Below are 26,116 nucleotides of genomic sequence, written 5' to 3'. Positions count from 1 at the left end.
CCTGCATGAACAGCCTGGCAGCAACAGGAAGCACCTTTATTTTGAAGCAGTGATGGGATCTGAACTTGACTACTTTAAAAAAAAAAAAAAAAGTGAGAACAGTAATGGCATTATGAACAACACGTATTTCTGCCTGCCACTCAAGCAACTTGACTTGAAACTCGGCACAAAGCAGGGTGATTGCTGCTAAAAGTGGCTGCTTGAGGCAGACCCATAAATGCTACTGCAAAAGGCAAAGGCCTTTAATAATCCACCTGGTTTTGAAATTGAAAAAATATAAAAGCATTTTAATTACAAGGTTTTACAAGATCGTGTGGTGATGCTAAGAGCTGAATATGTCCGTGCACAGCCAGCAGGGAGCTAGGGTGGTGTCTGCAGGGACCTGTGGAGTGCAGACAGGAGCAAAGTAAAGGAGGCCACGTGCTCCACACCCGCGTCACACCTCGCTTACGGGGGGTGAGTGCGCTCCCCAGAGAGGCTGGAAGCAGCCAGCAGGGATGGAAGGATGGACACAAGGAACTTGGAGATCACTCAACGGGGATACTTCAGTCAGGGTAGTGCCAAACTGAGTCACCAAAAAATGTCTGTGACATCCCTCAGCTGCTAACATTTTCAGCTGAGACAAGCTGAAGAAGCTAAGGCATGTTTTTTTCTGCAGCAAGCATGTGCATCCACCCCCACAGTTACTCGGGGACAGCCAGGGGACAGCCAGTCCCTTTTTCCTCCTGCCTCTCTTTGGCTTGTCAGCTCCTAGTGGTCTTCTAGTTCCCTTGCTTTCACCAAACTGAGCAAAAAGCCTGCAGCTGGAGAACTGCGTTCACTGATACCACAACTGCAACCTGTAAGTTCTGAATTGACATGCAAGAACAATTCAAAAGGTACCTTACCATCTCCAGAGAGCCCATGAGACATGCTTTTGAAACCTGTGCAAGGATCATAAGCTTAGCCAACTAGGTTGGAGCTTGAGCTAGTTTTAAGTGCAGGAGAAAAAGTACTAAGTAGCTAAAAGTAGGAGAGTTAAAATGAAGAGCTTAACAAATGAAAAAGGTTCTCTGTCTCTCAATTGCTTTCCCTATCTACCTGATTTAAACAAAATGCAGAAGTATCAGATGCAAAAGAGCTGGGTGTTGGTCTATGAATTATTAGGAGTGCTCATCTTTGAATCACTTAAGTGACACCAGCTGTCGGCTACCCAACTACTTATGTTTCATAAAAGAAAATATGTTTGATTTATGTAGTCAGCATCAAACTAAAGTGACATATGTTCTTAGACAACTGCTGCACAATGAGCTATTTTCTCTGAGTTCACAAAGCACTGAGATTTTTATACAGCCTTCCTCACATGAATGCCCAGCCTCCTGCCCTATTTCATCCCTTGCCTTTGTTACAGCACAATAAACTCAATTTTATACATTTTACAGCCCCAGTCAATCATAACTCACGTACTTAATGTTACACACAAAAAAGAGCTTTCTTCAAGAAGAATCAAAGCTGACAGGAAACTCCAGAGATCGATTAAAATGCTGTGATGATTAGACCTCTATCAACTATTTTGTGTATATAATGGCGGCACTGAATTTCTGAAACGTAAGTACTCAAACTTTCCATTCAAATAACAGAGCTACCAGTTAAATGATACACAATTATCTGGCTTTATTTGACACCAGAAGAGATGCTACAAAATAGAAAAAGATCTTCAAAGCATTTGTAAAAGAAAGTAGAAATCAATCCTTCTTCCCCTGTCTAACCTTTTGCCATATGAAATTGTCTTACTCCTGCAGTTAAGTACATCAGCAGAGGCTGAAGTTGCAGAATGCTATTCTTAACCTTTCTCCAGATCTCAAGTGGAAGCAGGCTCAGCAGCTGTCTTTTTCTTCGGACTTTCACATCACTGGTACAGAAGGACCCACTCCAAGAGACCATTTTTTTCATATGGAAAAGTCAAGTCCACACGTGGGGGATCACTGCTGACCCTCATAGCAGTCCTCCGATACAGTGAAGACGGCACAAACACATAACTGCTTAATCAATATTTCTATTCCCATCTGCTTTTGCATCACTGCTGCGTTTGTGTAACATGAAGGAAGAGGCAGCTCCAGAGCAGGAAGCAAAAGCCCACGTAAGAATTTTAGGACTTACATCATGAAACAGTATTGATGTTTACATTGTAATCATAAACCATCACTATTAAAATCTACAAGTAGAAAATGAAGTGGTACAAAATTCTGAGCATGATGTGATCTCACTTCTCTACTTTGACAAAACATAAGGTAGTGTGTTGAGATAACTTCTTCATGTATTTTTCAAGTACTCTTTTTCAGGCACTTCAAGCAAAAGTAGAAATTTAAGTGGGCCTTGTTGCAAAAGTACAGGACAACTATTATTTAGGGATTGTTGACAGTCTCCTACAAACTGGGATACATGCATATTCTTTTTGAGGGAAACAAACAGAATAGAAGAGATTCAGTAGAACGAAGACTTACAAATCATCATGGCCTTGCAGAACACCTGAAGGCGGCGTGATTACCCGTAACGGTCAGCAGCACTATTATGAAATCGGAGTAGTCAGGATTACATTGCATCACAACACATTATTTTGCAATTACCCCAGAATAGGTATCAATGGCAATGCTCCCACAGGTTATGAACACAGCCCACGGCTACAGGGCTTTTACAGAATCCCCCCATCACCCCACTCCTTTTTTCCTGGAGGTGCTGCAAGCACAAACACTAATCCCAGTGGCTGCAGGAGAGCACTTACTGCTCGCACAAGGAATGTTAACTCAGGCTGAGCAACTGTACATCTGAGGGGAAACCATCCTGAATAATTGCACTGATTGTATGTAAGAAGCAAAGGCATTTGTGTATTTTTTTTAGTCAGTGAAAGATTTCTAATAACATAGATTTCTTTTCCCCCACTAATTATATTTCTAGAAATAGATTTGTGAAATGCTAATCATAGCACTTAGCACCACTTCAGAAGCATTCCATTTCAGAAGCAAGTGAAGAGATCCAAATCTCTTCAGAAGAGATTTGGATGTTCTACAGCAATCCGTTTTGAATTTGGGAAGGGTGAAGGTAACATCAAGAAATAGTAAAGCCCCAGACAAGTGAATTTTGCTAGCAGAACATTGCACCTGAGAGCTTGTGTATTAGTTTTAACTTAATTATACACAAAGTTTTGTGATGTGGAATTGGAGCATTAAACAAAGATAAATAACAGGACCCTGGACTCAAAACAAAGACGAGTCCCACTCTGTTACAATCCAAGGCACTGCTATGTAACAGCTTCAGTTAATTTTAAATATTTTCCCTGCAATATTTTTGTCAGACCAACAGCATCAGGAGGCTGACTGCAAAAGGTACGCTGACCTGACAGTGTACTTAATGGGATGCAAGAAAGTCCTTTTCCATGTCCAACCAGTGAACATTCCCTGAGTCATTACATCCACATACCAACAATCCCTCTACTACTATCAGAAGATAAACTTTCAAAGAACAGTAAGCCAGGCTTAACAGGCACCTGACTCTGCCAAAGATACCAAAATCTATTTTGGGCCAAGTCACTCCCAAGACAGGTGTTTTTGCTTACAATTTAATTCAATTTCCTCTAAACCTCCACTGGCAGCTTAATGGGACAAAACAAGGTCAAGGACAGAAAAGGCAGTAAGGTCTAGGTGTAAGGTGGTGCTCTGCAAGACTTAACATTTATGTCTTCAGATAAAACTACATTTGGTAAGTGTGTAACAATGAGAACATAAATCAAAATTGGTGATTAAAACCAATTTATATGTATTTTAAATTGACCAGCCCTTTAATTGTTACCACCTGAGTAGACATGAATTCTGTGATGTTACGTGGGGCAGTTTGGCAGAACTTAAATATTGGGACTCAAATTAATGCACAGCTGAATTCACAGGGCAGTTATTAAATGCCAATATGATCTGTTGATGCAACCAGACATAGTGGCCCATTTCTTTAACCTTTAGACTTTATCAAGTTGGTCAAGACCTTGTCTAGCAGCATAGCAGATTCCAGTCCACAAAGAATAAGAGGCACAACTTCCTTTGGCTTGATTCCTGCGTGAAGGCCTGAGCCATTTTTCCAATGGCCAGGACCTCGACCATTTTTCTTGTTTAACTTCCTCTCAGGATGAACAGCTTACTTTAAGATCCTTGGCCCAAGCTGGTGGGCGTAGGGAGTAGCCTGCTTTCTCTGCAGCCTCCTGTCTCTGAAAGGGATGTTGTAAAATCTGTTGTAGAAGGTGAACCTAGAAGCAATTGAAATGAGTAAGTTTTTATACAATATGTTTGCCTGCAAATAAGAAAAGTCTCTGCCACTTCGTATTATGCACCCTCCTGGCTCCACAAATTGTTCCATGAATTGCTTTAGGATTACTATTAGAATAGTAACAGGATAGAATAGGATTACTATTATTATAATTAACACTATTTATAATTAATAGTTAATACTGCTAATATTATTGACAGCATTATTGCTATTATTAGTAGTGATTGGTGTGACACGGAACAATGTTGGTCAAAGTGTAATTTGGGTTCAAAGCACAAATGTAACAATTGTTTCACTAACATTCAGATCAGTTATTAGCAAACGTATCAGGAAAAAAAAATAACTAACTTTACCTCTGAAAAATCATTCAAATTGGCTTTTTGCACTGCCGATTCTGCCATCCAATTTCTAAGCACGTATCTGGGATTAACAGCTGAAAGCAAAAGTAAATCATGATCAATTCAGTTAGACATATTCAACAAAAACACACCACAGTCATAGAAAAAATTACTGAAACCTTCAGAAAGTTTTAATTTGCAGATCAAAAAACATGTATAAGAAGGAAAAATCATAAAATGATGATTATTATTTAAGGTAAAAAGGAACTATGAAGATATTAATAAAACCATATGTACTTAATTTTCCTTAATTCTGTAAAATGAATCAAAAAGTTACCCATAAAAGCCTTCAATGTTGCATTTAGGCTTTTTTTTTTTTAAGAAACCATTTTTCCAACCTTGTTGTTCCTTTTTTTTTTTTTTTTTTTTTTTTTTTTTTTTTGTAATTCGCAGTTCTTTCCACAACTGTCTGCTGTATCTTTTTCGAAACACCCGTGACGGCTGCTCCCTTCTCTGACATGTTCCTGGCTGATTATGTCTAATTAGTGGTAGGGAGATCATAAGGACCCTGAAAATGAGACTGCTAAATTAGTAACCCCGGCTACATCTTCATGGATGGTAAATAACAGCTTATAAAAAAGGAGCTCTGCCAACCTGTATGCCAAGGAAAATGCTCATATGCTCATAAGCCTACATGGTTTTTATTATCAATTTGTTAGCAGATAGAACATCAACACCACTTTTATTTTTTCTCTGCAATTAAAGCAAAGGATTCTGCTTCAGAAACAGTTTTCCCTTTAATTAATGATCAAAACAATGTTACAGATTAATTGTAACAAATATTTCCAGCTTGCATCATGCATCTTATTTTGACACTAGTCTGCATATTTTCCCAAATTCAGTAGCTGATTTATCCCATGAAGAGATTAATTAGTAATGTCAGAGCCATTAGCACCTATGGCCCGTGATTTATGGGCATAAAAAAACCCCTCATCTGTTCCTTCCCTTTCCACTGTCCCAGTAAGGCTTTGTATAAATAGTATTTAGTTCAAGCCTCATGTTTTATATAATATTAAATATTTCTTTCAAAAAATCAATGCAGTTGTATATTCCTCATGTCCTGGTTTTGGCTGGGAATGGGCACGTGGCTGTGTGGGGCTCAGCTGCCTGCTGGGGTTAAACCTCAACCCTTACAAATTCCCTTACAGCTTATTTGAAAGAGAAATTAGAGAAAGCAAAGCATTCATGAAAAATCTCCACCCCATATTTCCCTCTATTCATTCCTGTTGTCAATTTGTTATGATCTTATTTTATTTACAAATAATAGAATATTATGAGGGGGAGGATCAGAAAAAAATATAATAACAAGATTAAACTTAATTTATTTCTATTTCTCAATTCACTCTATTCTTGCGTCTCCTTGTACTGCTTCTTCAGCTTGCAGACATAACTTGTTTATCCTACCAAGACAATTGGCAGCTTTGAGGAAAGCTCTGACAAACCTCCTCCGAAGGTTTTGTGGTCAGACAGTCGCAGGACTTACTCATGATTGAAAGCTCCCTGCAGAGAATTAGTGCCTAGCTCAGTGAATGGACTTCTCTGTAATATGCATTGTTTCTTAAAAAGGAGCATTTCACCAGCTGACAGACCAGAATTTACTGAAGCTATGTAATCAGCGAAACAACACTTGCATGATTATTTTATGTCTCACAATGCAACTGAATTCTTTATGTTTGGAGCTGAATGATAGCCGCTTTAAGCCACAGGACTTGACATAAAGCAGCACTGCACAATGGGTCTTCATGTTAATAAGAAAAGTAAAGGGCAGAAATCACTCTCTGCTCTAAGTCCTGTACCCTGACCACTCACATTCCTGCCAGCAGAGGGAATGTGAAGCTCTTCGACAAGGGGAGATGCGGGTTGAAACCAGCAGCACTTCATCTCAGATGACACTGTCACTTTCTAAACAAGCACAAAGCCAGACAAACGTCCTTAGAATCACAGAATATCCCAAGCTGGAAGGGACCCACAAGCATCATCGAGTCCAATTCCTGGGTCCCCAAAGACCACCCAAAAAATCAGACGGTATTTCTGAGAGCATTGTCCAAATGCTTCCTTATCATGTTCCTCCATCATAAAAGCTGTCCAGGTCATATAATGACACTCAGGCACTGTGTCCAGGTTAATTGCTTGAGAATTATGAGAGGAGTGAAATGCAATGCATACAGATAGAGGAATTCTTATTTTACACGTTAGTGTTGCGCCGTATGACCTTACAGAAATTAAACACTGACAAATAGGATTAGCCACTGGGAGCCCTGATCACCCCTCATATAGCCATAACAACACCCTGCCCTAACCACCAAGAAAAAAGTCTTGGCAAAGTAATTTGCTCTGGCTGAGCATTCGATTTAATCCTGTACATTCATTTACAATAGTTAAGTGTGATAACAATGTAAAAAGAATACTAAAAGGCGGAGAAGTGAACATATGACTCATACAAAAATGGTAACTCACATTAAAACCATAACTCATATTAGTTAAGAGAATATTTGTCCCAAAAATATATTCTTAAAAATTGCAAATTGAGAAGTTTCACAGTGGAGTTAAAAATATCTGTAACTGACACAACTGACAAGATAATTATGAAAGAAGAAGATAAGTCAGATTAGAAAAGGACAAAGCATAAGAAATTTGGTGCCCTAACAAGTATTTTATGATCTGGCCTACAATTTATTTTTTTTCTCTTTTTAACATATTTCTTTTGTATTCCATTAAATACAATGACAGACTTGTATTGGGACTTGGATTGTCAAAACTTTTTGATCAACTCCTAAGGAACTAATTGTATGTAGTACACGATAAAGTGCTACTAAGAACTAAAAACTAAGTGAAGAGAGAAAAAAAAGGTTTTTTTTTCAGACTGGGCTCTGCTTACAGAGGCCACCCCTGAAGCCCTCTGCTATTAAATGCTTGCCACATAAACCCAATACAGGAGGCCAGGAGGTGCTGCAGGTATGCAGCAGCAGTTCCCCTGCAGCCTGCGGAGAGGCCCCTGGTGGAGCAGGCTGTCCCCCTGCAGCCCATGGGTCCCACGTGGAGCAGATCTCCACACTGCAGCCTGTGGAGGAGCCCCCGGTGGAGCAGGTGGATGTGGCCTGGAGCCAGATGTGCCATGCATGTTGTATTGACAAGGGGCAGCTGGTAAAGGAAATACTTAAAAAAAAAAAAATCCCATTTTAAGAGACCATAACAGGTGTCTAAGAGATCTACAAAAATGTATGAATGTAAAAGAAAATAACTTTTTAAGAAACTTTAGTCACAGTGTAAAATGGAGACACTAGCAAAAATGTAACAAAGTCTGTTGATCTTTTAAAAGAAAAAAGACAATTTTAAAGAAAACAATAACAAATTGACCTCAGTAGCCTGTCAGGAATTTCTGCTTGCTCTGTTGCAGGAACATGGAGTGATGATAGATTATATGGAACTTATCTAATTTAACCATGAATATTTGCATATCAAGCTTCAGCCTGCTACCAAAGCTGAGACCAGATGCAGAAGAATGGTCCATGGGGGGAAAGCCTTTTTCTTGTTTTGTCTGTCTCCAATGCCATAAAATCCTCTCAGATGTGTGTGGATAAACGTGATGCTGGTTTGCAGAAAATCTTCCCAAACTGGGAGTCCTTCTGATTTGTAATGAATACTCAGAATATCCTAACTTCTCTGAAAGCCAATTCACAAAAATGTAGAAAAAGAAAAATAACAAAAATAAAAATTGTGTTTAGATAGCTTTCACAATTAAATTTTAGATAAGGGAAGCTGGGAACTTCAAAATAGTAGTTGAGCTAAAAGCCTTGAGTACCACAGCTGAAACTTCCCAACCATACCAAAATACAGATAATAAAACAAGCCTTTCTTCTTGGTATCTGTTCTCATATAAACTTTGTAAAAATGCATGTGAAATTGTAAGAAGCATTCTTAAAAATGTATGGAGCATTAGTTAGAAAATGTGCATGAAAACAGTTTGTTACTATCTTATTAGTGAAACTCAGTGCTATCTCCTGCCATTTCCTACAAAATCAATTAAAGCTTTTGAACAAAGCAGCCAATCAATATCTAATGAAAGAGTGCAGCCATTTCCATTACAGATGTGAATAAAGTACCTGCAAAGTAGAATAACAATGAAGCTTATAGTACCTCTTGTGAAGAATTTGACAGATTCTACATTCTCTTCACTCCCCTTTGTCCAGAAATTTTCAGTTGTCACTGTCTATTGTAGGCAGATTTCACAAGTTTCCCACAGCTTATCACAAATCCAAAAAAGAAAAAAGCCTCTCTCTGGATAACTTCTAGAATTTCATATCCGCTGTTTGTGCTGTGATAGACAGCTATGTATCTTTACCTTTTGGCATTTACAGTAACTTGGTGAATTAAAGTAAATGGGATATCTAATCATTCAAAACCACACCTTCCTTTCTTGATTGTACTTTCAGAAGTATGGAGTTTTTTTCTCCAGGTGCACAAAAAAAAACAGTGGTTGCCTATCAGAAACTTGAATTCTTTGTAATATGTAGAGAGGATTTGCACATGTTTGAACTCTTGGATAAATCCTAGCCCATTGAGCCAACACAGGATGGCTATTGACTATTTCTTGATGTTATCAAAGTTTCATTATTGGAGAAGAACAATATTCTCAGCAACGCAAACTGTTACAATCACAGACTGATAAAGAAAGGAAGATTCAAGGAAAAGAGAATGGACTCAAGAAAGCAGATCTAGCTGAAGTGGAAGGGCATCTCTCACAAGGAAATAAATCCTAGGGGCCTTTTAACAGAGCACCCTACGTTGTAATGAAACATTAAATTTGGATAGAAGCCAGAACACATCCACCAGTTCAGGACACTAAGGTGAAGCCAAACTTGAAACATCACAAAATACTGACAATCAGGTCACATCTTAGTTCTCCTCAAAAGGACAAAAACATTAACAGTAAAGCAACCTAAGTAAGAAGGTAGTTGCCACCTCCAAATTCATCTGGATTGTTTTACTTACCTGTCATTCTTTTTCTTCTCTTGATGTCTGTATCACCCTTGTTACTAAATATAAAAACAAACAAACAAACAAACAATTGTGAATGTTGCTCGTTTACATTTTTCTCATTCATGTCACTCTTCACTTTTTTACTACAATAACCATCTACTATTAACAGACAGTAAGTCAGTAATTCCACTATTTGAACCACAAGAACTGATCAAACACTAACCGGTGTATTTATTTTTCTCTTGTGTTTCTCCTTACCCTTTTTCAAGGTATTAGCCATGAAGTATTCAGTTTCCTTTTCAGAACTTGGACACACATACTTCTTCTGTGTTTCCTCAAAAAAGTTCTGCATCCACTCTGCAGTAGCTGACTGCAATTCCCATAACGAATATATTCCCAACAGCTTTTGTTTCCTACTGCAGGTGTGTGTGTGTGTATATATATATATATTTACCACATACTCTTTAAGTTGTAATATTATGCAAATATTATGTAGTTATGTGTCAAACATAACTGACACACATGCTTCCAGTGGATTTTATAAGTACCAAATCAGTAAGTACAGCTTTGATAACACTGAACACGACTAACACATTAGACTTGGGAAAAACTGCACTTTCTTGTAGGTTTTGTATCTTGTATTAATGTTTTCCTTAAGAATTGTATTTACTGACTAAAATTTCCAAGTACCCAACATGTACTTCTTTGCACTAGTCAGCCATGCATAGCATATATGACTATGAAGAATGCATGCAGTCTTTATGGATTTAAAATAGAAGAATTGGTAGGAAGTTCTAACATGAATGTCCTTATCCACACAACTATAGTGGCATCCAAGCACAGTCTGCATATTCACAGCTATGCAACTTCCACCCCCCATCATCCTAAGGCAGTAATAGTATACAGTAAAAAAAATACGTATTTCCAGTAATAAAACACTATCCACTCTTCTTTCTTTGCACAAACTGAATTTCATATTCTAAAAATTTTATAGAACTGGTATTTTAACAAGAGCAATTAACTCAAGAAATCTGATCAAATGTTCACCAAAAGACGCCAAAACCAGACAACTCATCCCATATCATTTTTATGTACTTGTGTCAAATCAGAACTATAATGGTAATTGAAGAAGCTAGCACAATCTAGAACCATAAAGATAAAAAAGGTATTAAAAATCATGTCTAGTCTAGCTTACCAGTCCCAATAAGGACTACAGAAAACACTGTAGATTCTGGCATTCTGGCAAATACACAGTTGGTGTTATTTTTAAACATGAAACTCCATCAGACTTACTGTTCTAATCGCAAGAGGTACATAGAGACCCATTCCAAAAATAACTTGTGTTTACCCAGATCCTGGAGAGCCCAGAATTCCTAAAGAGAAAGAAAGAGTTAATGGTAGACAACAGAATTTTGTTACTGTTAAGCAAAAACCAAAGTGAGCAAATTTTAAGAGGATATAAAAGAGAATCATGTAATGAATCCCCAAGGATTTCTTTGCCCAAAATTCTACTAGCATCTTTATTTTCTATTTAGATTACTCTGTTTTGCTAGCATGATACATCTGTATTATTCCACCTCTGCTACAGCAAATTCTACCTTAATACCTCCAGCTTTTAACCCCTATTTTTCTTTAGTTTATATGCTGACTTACTTTATTTTCCCTGTTATTTAACTATAGGTATCACTGTCTTCTGTGCTTTGTACATTAGAAGTTAGGGAAAGGCAGTAGAGCTTCCCAGGAAAAGTAAACATTCCCCACATTATATCAGGGCTCTGTCCAACCTGATTTACTCACTTGATATTGAGTGTTCCTAAAATGGGGTGCCTGTATTAATTAATACCTCAGGGATGTGGAGCTCCTTTAACTGGTCTTCAGTAATTTCACTCAGCTCTCGAAACGTCATTGTAAAGTCAGCCCTCCTATCTTCCATGAGCTAGTGAAATAAAGATACTTCCATCAGTGTTTTTTAAAGCACGGGGTATAAATTCAGATGTTTGCCAACGAGATTAGCAAATCAAACTCACTTTCAGGAGGAAAGCAATCAAATAGTTGTCATCCTCATCGTCCCCAAGGAGACCCAGTTTTGCTCTGAACAATTCTGTAAAACTGAACATAGCAACACAGTAAGGAAATTGTCACATAACACGATTTATAGTATTATGACTACAGGGGGGGAGTTCTAGAACTGCGTACCGGGTATAATAGCGTTGACCAAATCCCTCCAGAACCTGGGAAGCTCTGCAAGAACAAACGAAACATCAAATTCTATGGAATTACAGCACTACTGTGGGTGCAACCCTACTGTACACTAAGCAATAAAAACTTCTGTCTGGTATCTCACAAACATCAATATGCTGAATCTGAAGCAACTGGGATCTGTAGTGGGAAAAAGACTGAAGGGAAACAATTTAACAGACATCGAATATATCAACAGCTGTTGCAAAGAACAAAAATGCAATCTGTCTTTCATATGAGCAAGAAATATCATGAGTATAAACTGCACAAAAGAGTCGTATCAGGAATCTTTACAAAAGGATATTAAAATACTACTCCATAATTTCAGGAGGCTGTATGATCTTCATAAGTAAGCACCTTAAAGAATAAGCTAGAAGAACCTATAAAAGAAAACTACAGGCAAAGATCCTGCTTAGGGGAAGAAGAATAGCCCCCACAATATCTAGGATGTCCTTCTAGCTGTCTTTTGCTACTATTTATGATAACTGAAAAACTTTCTCCCCTCCCTCTACCTTATTCTGAACAATAATTAATTCAGAATCAATCTTCACTTAGAAAAAAATGATTGAAAAAGCTAATCTCTTTCTTTCCTATGCATACGGTGATTAGGGGTCTCCCATCTCACTAATTCTTTTAAGCGTTTAGATATTTTAATGATTACTTACAGCTGCTTTTGCCTGGGATCCAATAAAGGTTTTAGAGCTTGTAACAGCTTGTTCAGATTAAACAGCCCAACATTTGCCTGGTTTCCTATTTTATACCTCCCTTCATCATCAGATGTGTTTGGAACAAAATCTGTTTCAAACAAAACATTACTTTTCCCCAACAGAGTAATTACAAAAACAATCAATGTTAAAATATTGAACTACATTCAATCTTATCAATCAAACACAGTAAATTAATAAAAGTGCTGAAGATATTGAAATATTTAAACTTAGATCACAAGGACACTTATTTACAGTGGATTAACTCAAGATCTAATATTTGCAAATCTAGAAGTACATACTTCACAGACACATTTCCATATGTCATAGGCGGCATTTTCCAACTTGAATATACAAAGTAAATTCAGATGTTTAAACATTTTTAACACTAAAAATGTATAAAAACATATGCAATGTTTTCACTAAATCTAGTGCTACTATTAAGTACAAAAACTAAGCAAATAATTGTACAACTAAATTATGGATTTACTGATAATTTTGGAAAAGTAACACATACAAACTTGCATTAAAAAAAAAATAAGCCACCTCAACAGGACTTTAGTTGAATAAGCAAGTTTTACGTATTCATTTATGAAAAATTACAGCTAACACATTCAAGAAAAGAAATCCATATTTGTGAGATAAATATGTGATAGGTCAGCTACAGGGTGTTCAGAAGTTAAATGTACACATATCTACAGCATCAGTCTCAGAACAGATGCAGTATGAACCGCCTGTCCAGATCAAAAACAGATAAGGTGATCAATGCACACTGCATTGCCTGAAACCTCAGAGGACATCAATACCAACCAGCATTAAGGAGGAGACCTGTGACACATCTGTCAGGTCTGCAGATCCGTTCAGACCTGAATCTTTAGCTGTAAAGCATTTCATCCAGTTCTAGGGTGCAGTGGGTCTGGCTAGGATGGAGCTAATTTTCTTCATGGCAGCCTGTCTGTTGCTGTGCTTTAGGTATATGACTAAAACCATATTGATAACACACCAGGGCTTTAGCTACTGCTGAGCAGTGCACAGCATCAAGGCCTTCTCCATTCTCACTGTGCCCTCCCAGCAAGTTAAGCTAGGGATAAGCAAGAGGCTGAGAGGCGACACGGTCAGGCTGGATGACACCAACTGATCAAAAGGATGTTCCATGCCACGTAATTCATCTCTGCCTATGGCAGTGGGTTTGGAGTTAGATAATTTTTAAGGTCCTTTCCAACCCAAGCCATTCTCTGATTCATTCTATAATGTCATATTCAGCAATAAGAACTGGGGAGTGCTCTTTCCAAGGTACTGCTTGGGGACAACTGGGCATCAGTCTGCTGGTGTGAGTGACTGTCTTGCATCACTTGTTGTGTTCTCCTCTCCTTTTTTTTTTTCCTCTTCATTTATTACACTGTCTTTAAGTTGACCACAAGTTTTTTCTCACCATTGTTCTTCCAATTGTCTCTCTCTCTTGCCCTGTAGCAGTGGGAAATGAATGAGTGGCTGGTGGGGGCTTAATTGTTGGCTGGGGCCAACTCACCATAAAAGAAAAGATCAGAAGACAGAAAGACCTGTTTTCTCAATACAGTAGAAGTCATATAAAATCTAATCTCATGAGATTTCCTTAATTTGAGGCTGTAATCTCATGAAAACAGACTATAAAATAACCACTAGTGGTTCTGAAGCTTACTCAGATGAAAGTTCCAAACAATAATCAAATGTAACACATTTATGTACGTACTAGACCTACACTTACCAATCTCAGACTGACTGAGTTCATACTTCCAAAGAAAAGGGTAGATTTGATTTCTTTTTCTCCAATATATAATTAGCTGCTGTGACTACAAACCCAGAGCATAATGCATACGAAGTTGTATACAATTTTTGGCATAGGCTCCTTATAGAGATGCAATTTATTATTTTTTTGGGGCGGTGTGTCTATTATGGCATCTATTCAAATGAAGAAATCCATTAGGAAACATGCTTCATGAAAACGGGTTTAATAGTGACATTTCACTTTAGACTTGAAACACAACCTGCACAGTGTATTATAGAACTGGCCTTTGATTTATTTTTCCCCTAAAATTCTTCAAACAATACACATCCTTGGGATTTTTCTGCTAACAACAATGCACATTTTCATGCACACAGAAATTACATAAACTAATATGACATTTATTTTAAGTCAAAAATAATATTTAAATATGGGTGCGTGCTACACTCACTTGGATCATAGGAGTCCATAAATCCAAACGGACCATAATCTATTGTTATGGATAATAAGCTGAAGTTATCTGTATTGCACACACCTACAATTAAACAACAAGGAAAAACAAAAGTTAACGTTCTACCTGAACTCTGTAGTCTCTAGAAGATTTCCTGTGAAATCAATCCACCAAATCTAGATAACATTGGAGCAGTTACCTTTAAGAAAACAGATTCAGGAAAATAAACTTGTCTCTTGTATTCTTAACCTGGCAGGCATTTAAAGTATGAACATTAGGTTTTGCTACATTATCTTGCATCTGGTTTTTATACCTAGATGGCACTGTTTCCTTCTCCATTCAGCACAACACTGTTTTGAAACAGCATCTTGCACAACTTGTCAGTTAGCTTCTTCTTTACAAGTTGATGGTGTGCTGTATTAGCAACACAATGCTCTTTTATTTTTCATAATGTAAATCTGAAACAAAGGTGGACAGCACTCTATTCTATACACTATAAAAGAACGGCTTTTTATGCAGATGAATCAAATTCCCAGCAACACATGACATCAATACATGGTCTTTGTACATCAGACATCCACAACAATTCTGAGAAGCCCATATGCTTGTTCTGTTCCTGGCTTCTGTCAGATACAGTCATGCTTTGAAAAATCAGGAAGTTCTCTCTGTTATGAAAAGAACTCTTCAGTATTAATGCACAACAGATACTGCTGCAGGCACAGACATCAGAAGGACTGAAGAACAAAGTGACAAACGAAAGCCATCTTTAAGTATACAACTATAAAGAGTCACTCTCATAAAGCCAATACAGTGACAACATCTACTGCTGCTTACCATGTGCAAAACCCACAGACATCCACAATGCAATCAAATTTGCAGTCTCTGATACGACTGTAGAAAAAAAATCCTAAAATGAAATACACATTTTAATTCAAATAAAACTACGGAATACAATGAATAATGTAAACATTTGATTCACTTTAGAAATACTTAATACATTCTGGTTTTAAACAGGTACCTTTGATCTCTGTCAGTTGGGACTGGTAATTCACATTCTAAATGATGTGACTGCAAAACAACCTTATCCAGCAAAGACTATAATTAAATAGCTATGTTCAGATATACTAAAAGAAATGTAAAAGACCTAAAAAGAAATAAAGACACAATATATACTATTTTTATATTAGGAAAAATGTAACTGATCCCATCATGACCACAGCTCACTTGAAGCCTGGGCAGTAAGAGAACAAGAAGTAATGGAAAATGGGAGCTTCCCAATAAACATTTCCATAATCAAAAGTAGTGAAAAAAAGAATGTTCATATTTGATTTTGAGAAAAACAAGAAGAAGCAGGTTTTCGTTGTTAGTGTTTTTGTTTGGTTTGGTTTCTTGTGTGTGTTTTTTTTTTGTTTGTTTGTTTTCTTGGTTTTTTTTGTTTTTTTTTTTTTGGAAGAGTAAAAACTGCTTTTGCTAATAAAACCAGGAAACTTAATTCAAATTTTAAAACTCTATAAACTGAAAAATTAAATAGCTTTGTATAATTTTTGTTCATGTGGTTGTGGAAAATAAAAATAGCTTTATATAGCTAATAAAAAAAGACTTACCAGATATCGATCTGAATCATTCACAGCTATTAATGGAAAATGTTCCTGGATGATAAAATCAAGCAATCTCCTGTAATATGAGATGCAGAATTCATTAAATAAAACAGGTACTTTTAGAACTGATCATTCAAAATTCTTACCGTTGAACAGATAATGCTCATCTACAGCCTGCTGCAAACAGATATGAGAAAACCTAATCTATTTACTCCTGTAAATTTTGGATTAAGCCCTTCCAAAAAGTTGAAGATAAAACGTTCCAGTTATAAACATGACTGGAGACTGCCACAATGTAACCCCATGTGTTACATTTCTAGAGCACATTAGGACCTGATTTAGCATACTGTAATATCAATCTTTCAGGAAAAAAATAATTTGTGGATAAGAAAAAAAATGTATCACTACAAGGAATAACTGCAGATCAGAATATTCCACAAAGAAAAAAATGATATCTGAATTCTTAGGAAGTACGGTTACTTGACACATTAACCAGCCATCAACATGTTCATTAAATCCCATAGGACACAAACATTTTAATTAAAGAAAAAGAAAATTACGGTGTTGTGTCACCTTAAATTCAGTTCCTTAATTCAGTCTTTCACTTTACAACAAAACACTGCTGTGAGGTTTCAAAAAAGAGAAAGAAAGACAGCGTGAAGTCATTCAGGAAGTTATCTTGAATTATCTCTTAATACAATATACAACAGCTGCTACTTCTCTTTCTTGATTTTAATCACCCCAAAACAATTTCTGTTGCAAGTGATTATCAACCAGCGCAGTACTCCTACGGGGGAATGACCAACATTAAAGGAGTTAAAATAGAACAAAAAAATTGCCATGCTAATTGCCTGAGATGGAATAAAGTAAATTAATATTGCTAAAAGGCTTAAAGCTGTGCAATAAATTCTTACCTAATATAATTCTCTGATTATACATGTATGTGTTCCTCAAAAGCACAGCTCATACAACAAACTCACGCTAGTGACTTACTTCACATTTCTGCTAATTTAACTTCACAGACAACTGAGAAATCTAGGATATTAGTCACTGAACTTACAAATCTTACCAAACAACTCCCCACTCCTCCCAATGCTTAGTTATCAATCTATTTTAGCTATAATATCTTTCTCATTTTATAAGATCCTGGCCTTAAAAAATAGGTAAGGGATTTTATCTGTGACTTTGTATCTTTTGTATATTTGTAAAAAAAACATCGTTATCTTTCTGAATTATGCAGTCTTCCTTTCTAAATAACTTACGCCTAAATTTCAACTGTACATATGCATTCCAATATATATTTAATTATTAAGAAAACTAAAAGAATAGTTACAATGAAGATTAAAATCAAACCTTTGTAAGTCCAGTTCCCCAGAATGAGCTAAGATTTCTAACGATCCTATACGAAACCACGATTTGGCAAGACGTAGCACTATAGCACCTTAAACATAGACACATGTTTAAATGTAAACAGAGTATCAGCAAACCAAATTAATCCCATAGTAAAAGCCATCATATGTCCTTTCTATAGACAAATAATTTATATACGCATAGTTAAACACGTATTTCTGTAAGTATGCTCAATGCATAACAGATGAATACACAGAATGCTACTTTACTGTATGCTAATGATAAAGCTTAATTTGCTGTAAAGCAATTGGTATTTTTTACTCCTCCACATCTTTGTTTGTTCACTAGGATACACTATACCAGCAAACACAAGCAAAATTCTGATATTAACTTCAGAATTCCCCCAGAGATGCTAGCAACAAAGAAAGAACCAACATAAATCATTTCTGATTTTTCCCCATGCTGTGCCATCCGGCTCTGTTTCAGAACTGGTTTAGAGGATGGAGCAATGGTGCAGCCATGGCAGCGTTCCCATATAGTGTTGCTAACAGAATGATGGAAATTTCCCCTAGATTTCAGTATCATTTTTGCAACGGCATGTGAAAAAAAAAATAAATTCCAGCAACACATATGCCACAAACACAGCAAGTCTGTTCATAGGGCTTCGTTTCTTTATCTAAGTTATGTTTGGGACCGACTTTCTTGGGAAAGGTTTTCTATCTCAGTAAATGAAATGACGACTATTGCACACTTTTATTACACATATATGGCATTAAAGTTGATTTTTGCAATGAGGAATTAAATTACAGTATTGTATCATGTTATTCTGAAATGTGTTCAATACCTCTCTCTTTCTTAATATTTCCATTGTAAAACTGGTCTCTCCACACTTCATCGTCACTTACAACTAAGCTGTAAGAAACAAGAAATGAAAATTAAAAGGTTACCATAGGAAAGGTAATTTTTATTGGTGATCGAGTGATATTTTATATAATTTTTTCTTTCAGAAAAAAATATCTTTTTTTTTTTTTTTTTAAAAATAAGGTTTGTTTTCACAAATAACACACAGCAAACAGTAAAGCTGAGGCTCACCAAGATTTGTTAGCAAGATGGATTTCTTTTTTAAGTTGCCCACTTTCCACTACCTACGTTGTTCTTGGGAAGGGGGTCACGTTCAGAAAACATACTGCATTCATTTGGAGCTTCTGTGACTGATTAGTGTGATGATAACACAAAGAAGTCACAAGTCTCTTGAGGACAACAGCAAAATTAGAAAGACAGAGAAATTAGAAGCCAAATTGTTGCATCAGATGGAGGCTGCCCTTTATATGAGCCAAAACTGTTGTCTCAGTAACCTCGGGCACAGATCTGGGCTCCTTAGCAATCAGGAGCTCTGCAAATAGTATTAATGCACAAAAAAGGCATAATTTTGATGAAGCATTATAATTATTCCTTTCATCTTCACTGCTATTTGTACTTGAATTTTTAAAAACAATATCCCCCTTTCAATTGCCTTAAAATTCTGCGCATCTTATGCATTTTCACATTTATCTAAATATTGAGATTTGCAAGTGCTTGGAAAATGACCCATTTTGCTTGCTCTAAAACACGTCACAATTTACCCTCATCTTACAAATAAAATATGTAATTTCACTCTATTTTCTTTTATTATCAGAAAAAAAGAAAATTGCATCAATCAGCACAAACCATGCAAAGGAACTATTTTCTCCTGAAGTTAATGTGTAGGAAGTTTCTCTCCAAAGCAACTGAGATTACACAAACCATTCAGCAGAAGGAATGCTTGGTGCTGTCTTTTGAAGGAAATGTTCTCCTTTCAATAGGGGAAGAATACCTCTTGTTTAAGAGCCTAGCAGCAGGAAAAATTACCTTATTTTGTATAATTCTTTTTTGCTTGCTGATAATCGAAAAAGGTCTTTCTATTCAGAATAGCTGGATGGTACAGTACTGGAAATTTAATGCAACTAAGTAAAGGTAACTTTTAGGTAGCTGAAGACCGTACAGAAAACAGAACCAAACCTTCCTTACATGAACACAGAAGAGGACAGCAGGCATATCTAATACTCCATTCATAAATACAACTAAAGACAGTCAAGAGTTGAAACAACTCCCAAGTGTTAAATTTTAAGAGATTATCATATAGTTTTTACAGACTTTAGCATCAAGTTGGACCAAAAATGTGGGGTATGCATATCCACATAAATATGCATGAACAAATCACTAGAAGGAATAATTTGTCTGAATTCTTACGACAGTAAGAATCAACAATAACTGTGGCTTTGAAACTATATTGTAATTCTTTTCTGTATTTCTGAAGGCATCTGGTAGCTATCCAAAATGAGCGTTCTCTATCAACTGCAAAGAAAAGGCTGTATTGTTCCAAAGGCAGGAGGGAAGAAAACATATAGAAATTAAAACATCAAAAGTATTGCTCTGCAAACAATTAAAAATATATCAGATAAAATACCGGAGGCTGTAAGGTGGTTTGCCTACACTTCCACTCTTGGGTGCTGCTGCTAATACTGGAGCAACATTAGGAAATTTTTTCCAGATAAGATTGTTTTGGAAACATCTAATGATTGGTATGGCTGTAAGAGTAAGTATAAGAAGTGCTGACGTAAGTGAGATGGAAGAATTGATCTTAATTGAAGATGATTGATCCTAATCAATCAAGAAAATCAAAAAAATTCAAAAAGAGGGAATGAACCCCAGGCACTAACACACCAGCATGTGCATCAGAGCACTAGGAGAGAGTAGTCAGAATAATAATGTTACTCAGTTCTACTGTTCTGAACAGACCTCTGCCAAAAGGGTTGTTTCTTTTTGACTGTGTAACTCATAGCACACTTTCTGCCAAATTCTTACAGAATACCAGCACTTTTCTTATTGCTGACAAAAATAAAATAAAATAAAAATCCAATGGGAGAATAACATTTTGTAAGTTACTAATACAAGTTAATGGACGAGCAACACTTAAGAGCTGGTCAGGTAACTGAGCAGCCACGTTAAGATACTTACATTACCACTATAAAATAGCTTTCAAATGGCCCCTGAAGTTTATAAGTATCATTACTTGTTCAGCAGCAGACCAGATGTACACTCAACCACAGGAAACAGAGCACTGAAACTGCTGTTACATCAGAGAAGCTGGAACAGCTCTCACAGAAGGATGCAGGGACTACATCCCACCCCACCCCAAGATCTGCCTAAAGGGCTAGACTTTACTCTCCCAAGCATCCTGCATGCTGTTGTGCATGACCACCAAGCATTATATACATATTGGCTTACTTTCTTTGACCTAGCCCACAAGACTGCTAACTAGTAGTCCCAGTATGTGACTAAAATGGTACCAGACGAGGAAGCGTTCTATATCTGGCAGTACAGTCATAAGCTCTAGCACCCCGTTGGGAACACAGTACTTGAAATTAATAGAGCAAACCAACCTGCTGGGTGTTCTGGGATAAGCCGTAAGGCTTCTCCCCACACTTCTGCCAAGATCTGACAAGAAGTCTAAATGAATCTCACCCGTCTCAATACTACAGCTCCCCGTTGGGAAGAATATGGGTATCAGCTGGGGTTTTTCCAAATGAAGTCTTGCGAACAGTTTGGGGAGCCTGTACAGCAGTTAAGACAGCCAGGCATTTAACCAATTTGCCAGCAGAGAACTAAAGCACACTGTGTACTCAACAGAATCGGTGCACTGTTAAGGAGTAATTTCATATTGTTTCGCACTGAGCAATTTGTTGAGACGACACCAAAGACAGGACGCAACCTTGCCAGATGCTCTCCTGCTGATATTCGGGCAGATTTAACATTTTGCATCAATAGCTAACAGTAAAGGGTCTCAAGGTGAAGTCAGTGAATAAACCATCAAAAATGTCATTTACAAACACAGCACTTCAACAGAGCACATGTGTTAGAATTAATGCTAGAGAGATTTGCAGGCACTTTGCAAATATAGAAACCTAGCCATGAGGCAGCTGAGTACTGGCCTTTTCTGAAGAACATTTACTTCACTAAAGCTTGAAATTCCGGAGTACAGACATGAGATCCCTTGGAACACAAAATAAACTTGGCATTTTAAACACAATCATCTGAAAAATTCAGTTCACTTCATTCTGAGAAGGTCATCCAAATGAGTGAATTTATTAGTCTTCTTTGGTTCAGACAGAATTAGTTTTAAATGAATTTTTAATGCAATCTCCCTCTCTGCTCAAGGGGTGTTGTATAAATAAGGAATTGGGAGCAACTACCTACACTCAATACTACCTCCAATATTAGTATCTATTTACCAGGCAATTTTTCCTACCAATCTTAAAAATTGCAACTGCCTGACTATGACAATACAGAAATAGCTACTTTCAACATTTTCCAACTTGGCCAAATACTTAACTTTAGCCTAATAACAGACTCATTGTAAAATGTAAAAGACCATGTAAAATTTTTTAATAGACTCATTGATTATCCTCATACACTAAAGGTGATAGTATTATGTAGAGAGCAGGAATCTAGTCCTGCTGGTTTTGCAAGCCTTTCTGGTGAACAAGAAGATAAGAACCTTTTTTTTTTTTTTTTTTTAAGAGAAGAAACTCAGATTGCAGTACCATAAAACCTGGAAAGGGGAGTTAGTGTCAGATACAATCACTCAAACTAATTTTCACTTCTTACTTTCTTCACAAACGAGCTAGATTTCATATTAAGGTAATTTAGTTATGACAGTCTTACAAGCGCACAGCAACTGCTCATCACACTGCAAAGACAGTACATAATGTAGTATTTAAACAAAGTAATATTTTAAAGCATACCAAGGATAAAAGTGAATGGATAAATGGCTGGAGCTCTTTATTACTAGAAAGTTTTATCCACCAGTCTAAGAAACTCTTCTGATTGCATACAGGCAAAAAGAAAGATGTGTCCTGGAAAACAGCTGTCCTGTTTTATGGATGCTCAGTGAAACTGAGAGACAAAATTGCCTTTAAATAAGGATATTGTGAAAAAGAAAAGAAAAATACCTGGCAGCTCTGCTTGTTGGAATTCCAAGATAGTGCATAGCCTCACTACACAAAAATTCTCGCACAGAAGAGCGAAGCACAGCTCTTCCATCACCATTCCTACAAAGAACAAAGAAGTAAGAAATCAGTCATAAGATCTATGCAAATCTAAAAAAAAGAAAACATCTAGTGTTGGTATTTATGAATTAACTGCAACTCACCTGGAGTATGGGGTCTTTCCTGAGCCCTTTAACTGGAGTTCCCACCTCTCACCATGCCTGCAAAAATACCTTTAGAGTTTCTGACAATACATCTTGGGGTTTGCATGAATCAGCTACACAGAATAAAGAAGTGAATCAGTCTTTTCAAAAAAAATACCGCACCTGTTTGTATATACTCCGATCAAGTGAGCTCTTCCATCACCCAGCTGACCTGCCCAGCTACCAAACTGACAAAAATGAAAAGTCATTATCTTCAGTCAGTCATGGCCGTTATACTTAAACAGTACAAATCACATGCAGGTTCACTGTGATCTATACAATGCAACAGGTTTGCTCGGGTAGCAACTTAGATATTGATCCCTAAGGCTGTATTTCCACACTCACATCAACAACAAATTAGAAAGCCATGGAAAAAAAGTAATATGAGTAATTACAATTTTCCCCCCTCTAACTTTCAGCTTCCAGTCTCTTTTATATAAGAAGGTTTTTAACTGACATGTTTTGTAATATGTATAAATATATATATATATACTTTTTTTTTTTGGACTGGAAATTACACATCAAATTCTGCCACTCTTTTCCATGAACAGTTTTATCTATTTCAATTAAATTTAACACTTATTAATCATGCTATTGCTGAATTCAGTGAGGCTCTAACCTTCTTCACTCCTCTGAGCTGGTAAAACCTATCACAATCAGAGCTTGTCAGGCTGCAGGGGTGCAAAGCAGACTCTGCAGGTAACAAAAGTTAAAAGGATAATTTGCTTCTGGGATAAAGAAAAGCAGAGAAAGCAGACATGGTACCATGAAAGAGCATTGTAGTTCTCTTCCACCTGTAGCCCCAAGAAGAGCAAATCCACAGTCTAAGCATCCATAAGCATTCATGTACTTACAGGCACATACTCATATACTTACAGGTATAGGTACATATATATATATAATTCAAGTATATAATTAAGTATTCCATCTGGATGAAAAGAACTACAGAATTCCATCTGGAAGAACAAGCATTATAGCTACCTGATGTCCTCCGTATCTGTGGGCCAATGGAACAGACCCAAATATCACTTTCCCACCACTGACGAACTGCAGAAAATCAGATGTTCCTTGGACAGATATATGAAGATCCAAAATATTTTCAATAACATCCTGGAGAAAAAGATAATACATATATATTTAGTACTTGAATATGATCAAATTTTCAGTGGCAAAGAATGTGTTTTCTATACAGGTTTTGTTATTAAAAGACATCTGATGGTATGTTCTAAATGTTCTATTGCTTTAAAGTGTATATTAATACGTGTATATAAAGTGCATATTGTTTATTGACTTTAACAATAAACAACTTACGAATATTAAAATACATTTTAGTACATGTGTTAACGATCACTATTAATTGGAGAGGAACAAAGAAAAAAATAATAGCCAACCTCTGAAACAGCTACCAGAAGAACTTTGGATTTAAAAGGTGTAGGATAGACAACTGAAAAAATGCAGTTTCTCACGTTACGGACATAATTTTCCTGGATTGGATCAATTGGAAAAGAGTCTGTAAACAAAAAACACATGAGAAATGTTAAAAAATAGGAATTAACCATATTATCCTTGATAACTTTCCTCTTAAACCCAATCAAAATACTTCAGAAACAATGCATGAAAATGAAATGAATGCATGAAATGAAAAATAATTCAGAAACAATGCATGAAAAACCTGCATGAAAATGAAGCCCAAATAGTTTAGAGCCTTATTCTGTTTGGGAAATTTGAAAAGAACAGAGTCCTGCAGTTAAAGAAACAGGCAGAGCATTCCAGTTTTAAGGTCTAAAATTTATTTTGGAGTAGTTTCAATCAATAGTGATTAGAATAGTCTCAGTGCAGTTTTATAATGCAATTATTTTCAACTCTAAAAGGTATTTTCAGAGAGTAAAGTCCAGCCTAGCTGCTCACACAGCTGAACGACGCAGCGTAATGGAAGCAGCCACTGTGCACCCATAACTGCGTTGTACAGCCCATTTGCAGCAATGAACACCAAGCAAACAGCTTGAAGTCTTCTCTGAGTAACATAAACAGCAAACAAAAGGGGCAGAGGATGCATTTCTTGTTGTAGTAATGTACTTCATCCTTCCCCCAGAGCTACTCTGAGCAATGGTAAAAGAGGACAAACATTGCTTTATACCACAGGACTAATGCTGGGGGTTTTAACATCTTTCTGGATTTTTGCTTGCAGTATTCACACAGTTCCACGTTAACGATAAAATTTCTATGCCTTGCAGACACCAATTTGTAAAAACACTAAGTAATTATCTCTGGACAGTTGCTGTTGGCCATGTTCCTCAACACCACTAATGACAAATCCTGTTTTAGACAACTGCCACAAGGTTTATCCCTGATACTTGTTAGCAATCCTACCACCTGACGAAATCATTTATCTGATAGCAATAGGGAACTCATCTTTGCTATTACAAGCAATTCTGCATGCCTGAGCACTACACAGCCTTGGGCACTTCAAAGCAGGTGCCAGTTTATCAATTTTGCATTGACACATAACTGGGAGTCGTGCATGATAATAAAATGCCAATATGGGGGGGGAGAATCAACCGTATGGCCAATCTACTTTTAATATTGAAGGTAGCACTTAACCATCTTTGTCATCACCACAAATCCTTCCAGCTCTTTCGAAACGAGGCCTTAATGACTACTAATGACTTAATGACAGGGCAGGAGGCAGCGTACCTACGAGGCTGGCCGAGGAGAGCCCCCAGAGGCCGAGGCCGGCGGCTCCCCACCACGTCTCCCCGCAGCCCTGCCATGGGGGCGATGCGTTCAGAGCAAGGGGCGCCCGGCAAAGCCCCCAGGAGGGGCAGAGCGGGTCCAGGTCCCCACAGCCGACCCCACAAGCCCAGACGAAGCAGGCGACAGCCCACAGGACGCGGAGCCGCGGCATGTCCCCCAAAAGCCCCCTTCAATAGTGGGGAAAGGGGCATGAGGGGCGCAGCCTCCTAAGATGGCGCCGCTCCCTCGCCCCGCGTAGGGGCGAGACGAGGGGGATGCCCCTCTGTCTGTCTGTCCGTTTGTCTATGTGTCTGTCCGTCCGTCCTCCGTGCCGCCCTGCCGG

General features: G+C 37.3%; 1 protein-coding gene across 2 annotated transcripts; it reads right to left on the bottom strand.

Moving 5' to 3' along the window:
• Window positions 1-1,383: 1,383 nt before the first annotated feature.
• Window positions 1,384-26,106, bottom strand: LOC309874401 (protein adenylyltransferase SelO-like). Of its 2 annotated transcripts, none has more exons than XM_082752511.1 (19): window positions 25,735-26,106; window positions 24,432-24,550; window positions 24,022-24,150; window positions 23,164-23,228; window positions 23,002-23,070; window positions 22,802-22,900; window positions 18,616-18,683; window positions 17,775-17,862; window positions 16,428-16,497; window positions 15,658-15,730; window positions 14,824-14,907; window positions 12,572-12,701; window positions 11,865-11,909; window positions 11,696-11,777; window positions 11,512-11,604; window positions 10,962-11,041; window positions 9,681-9,724; window positions 4,644-4,723; window positions 1,384-4,270 (listed from the first exon to the last, which is right to left on the bottom strand). In XM_082752511.1, the coding sequence occupies exons 1-19, from the start codon at window positions 25,943-25,945 to the stop codon at window positions 4,148-4,150; spliced, it is 1,752 nt and encodes a 583-aa protein (XP_082608637.1). In that variant the 5' UTR covers window positions 25,946-26,106; the 3' UTR covers window positions 1,384-4,147. The 2 variants fall into 2 exon arrangements, with proteins under 2 accessions (XP_082608637.1, XP_082608638.1); XM_082752512.1 differs by having other exon boundaries at window positions 23,002-23,058.
• Between the last annotated feature and the right edge of the window lie 10 nt (window positions 26,107-26,116).

The sequence above is a fragment of the Aythya marila genome (assembly GCF_965140915.1).
Source record: "Aythya marila genome assembly, chromosome: 2".
NCBI lineage: Eukaryota > Metazoa > Chordata > Aves > Anseriformes > Anatidae > Aythya > Aythya marila.
The sequence above is the reverse complement of the archived record's forward strand: the minus strand, read 5'-3'. Positions and strand labels throughout refer to the sequence as shown.

Excerpts from the sequence above, each read along its gene's own strand:
- LOC309874401 (XM_082752511.1), bottom strand. The coding sequence starts at position 25,945 with ATGCCGCGGCTCCGCGTCCTGTGGGCTGTCGCCTGCTTCGTCTGGGCT. Across the intron at positions 11,778-11,864 it reads GGTCAACGCTATTATACCCG|TTTTACAGAATTGTTCAGAG; the intron begins GTACGCAGTTCT and ends TGCTATGTTCAG. Across the intron at positions 4,724-9,680 it reads GAGAAGAAAAAGAATGACAG|CTGTTAATCCCAGATACGTG; the intron begins GTAAGTAAAACA and ends TTTTGCTTTCAG.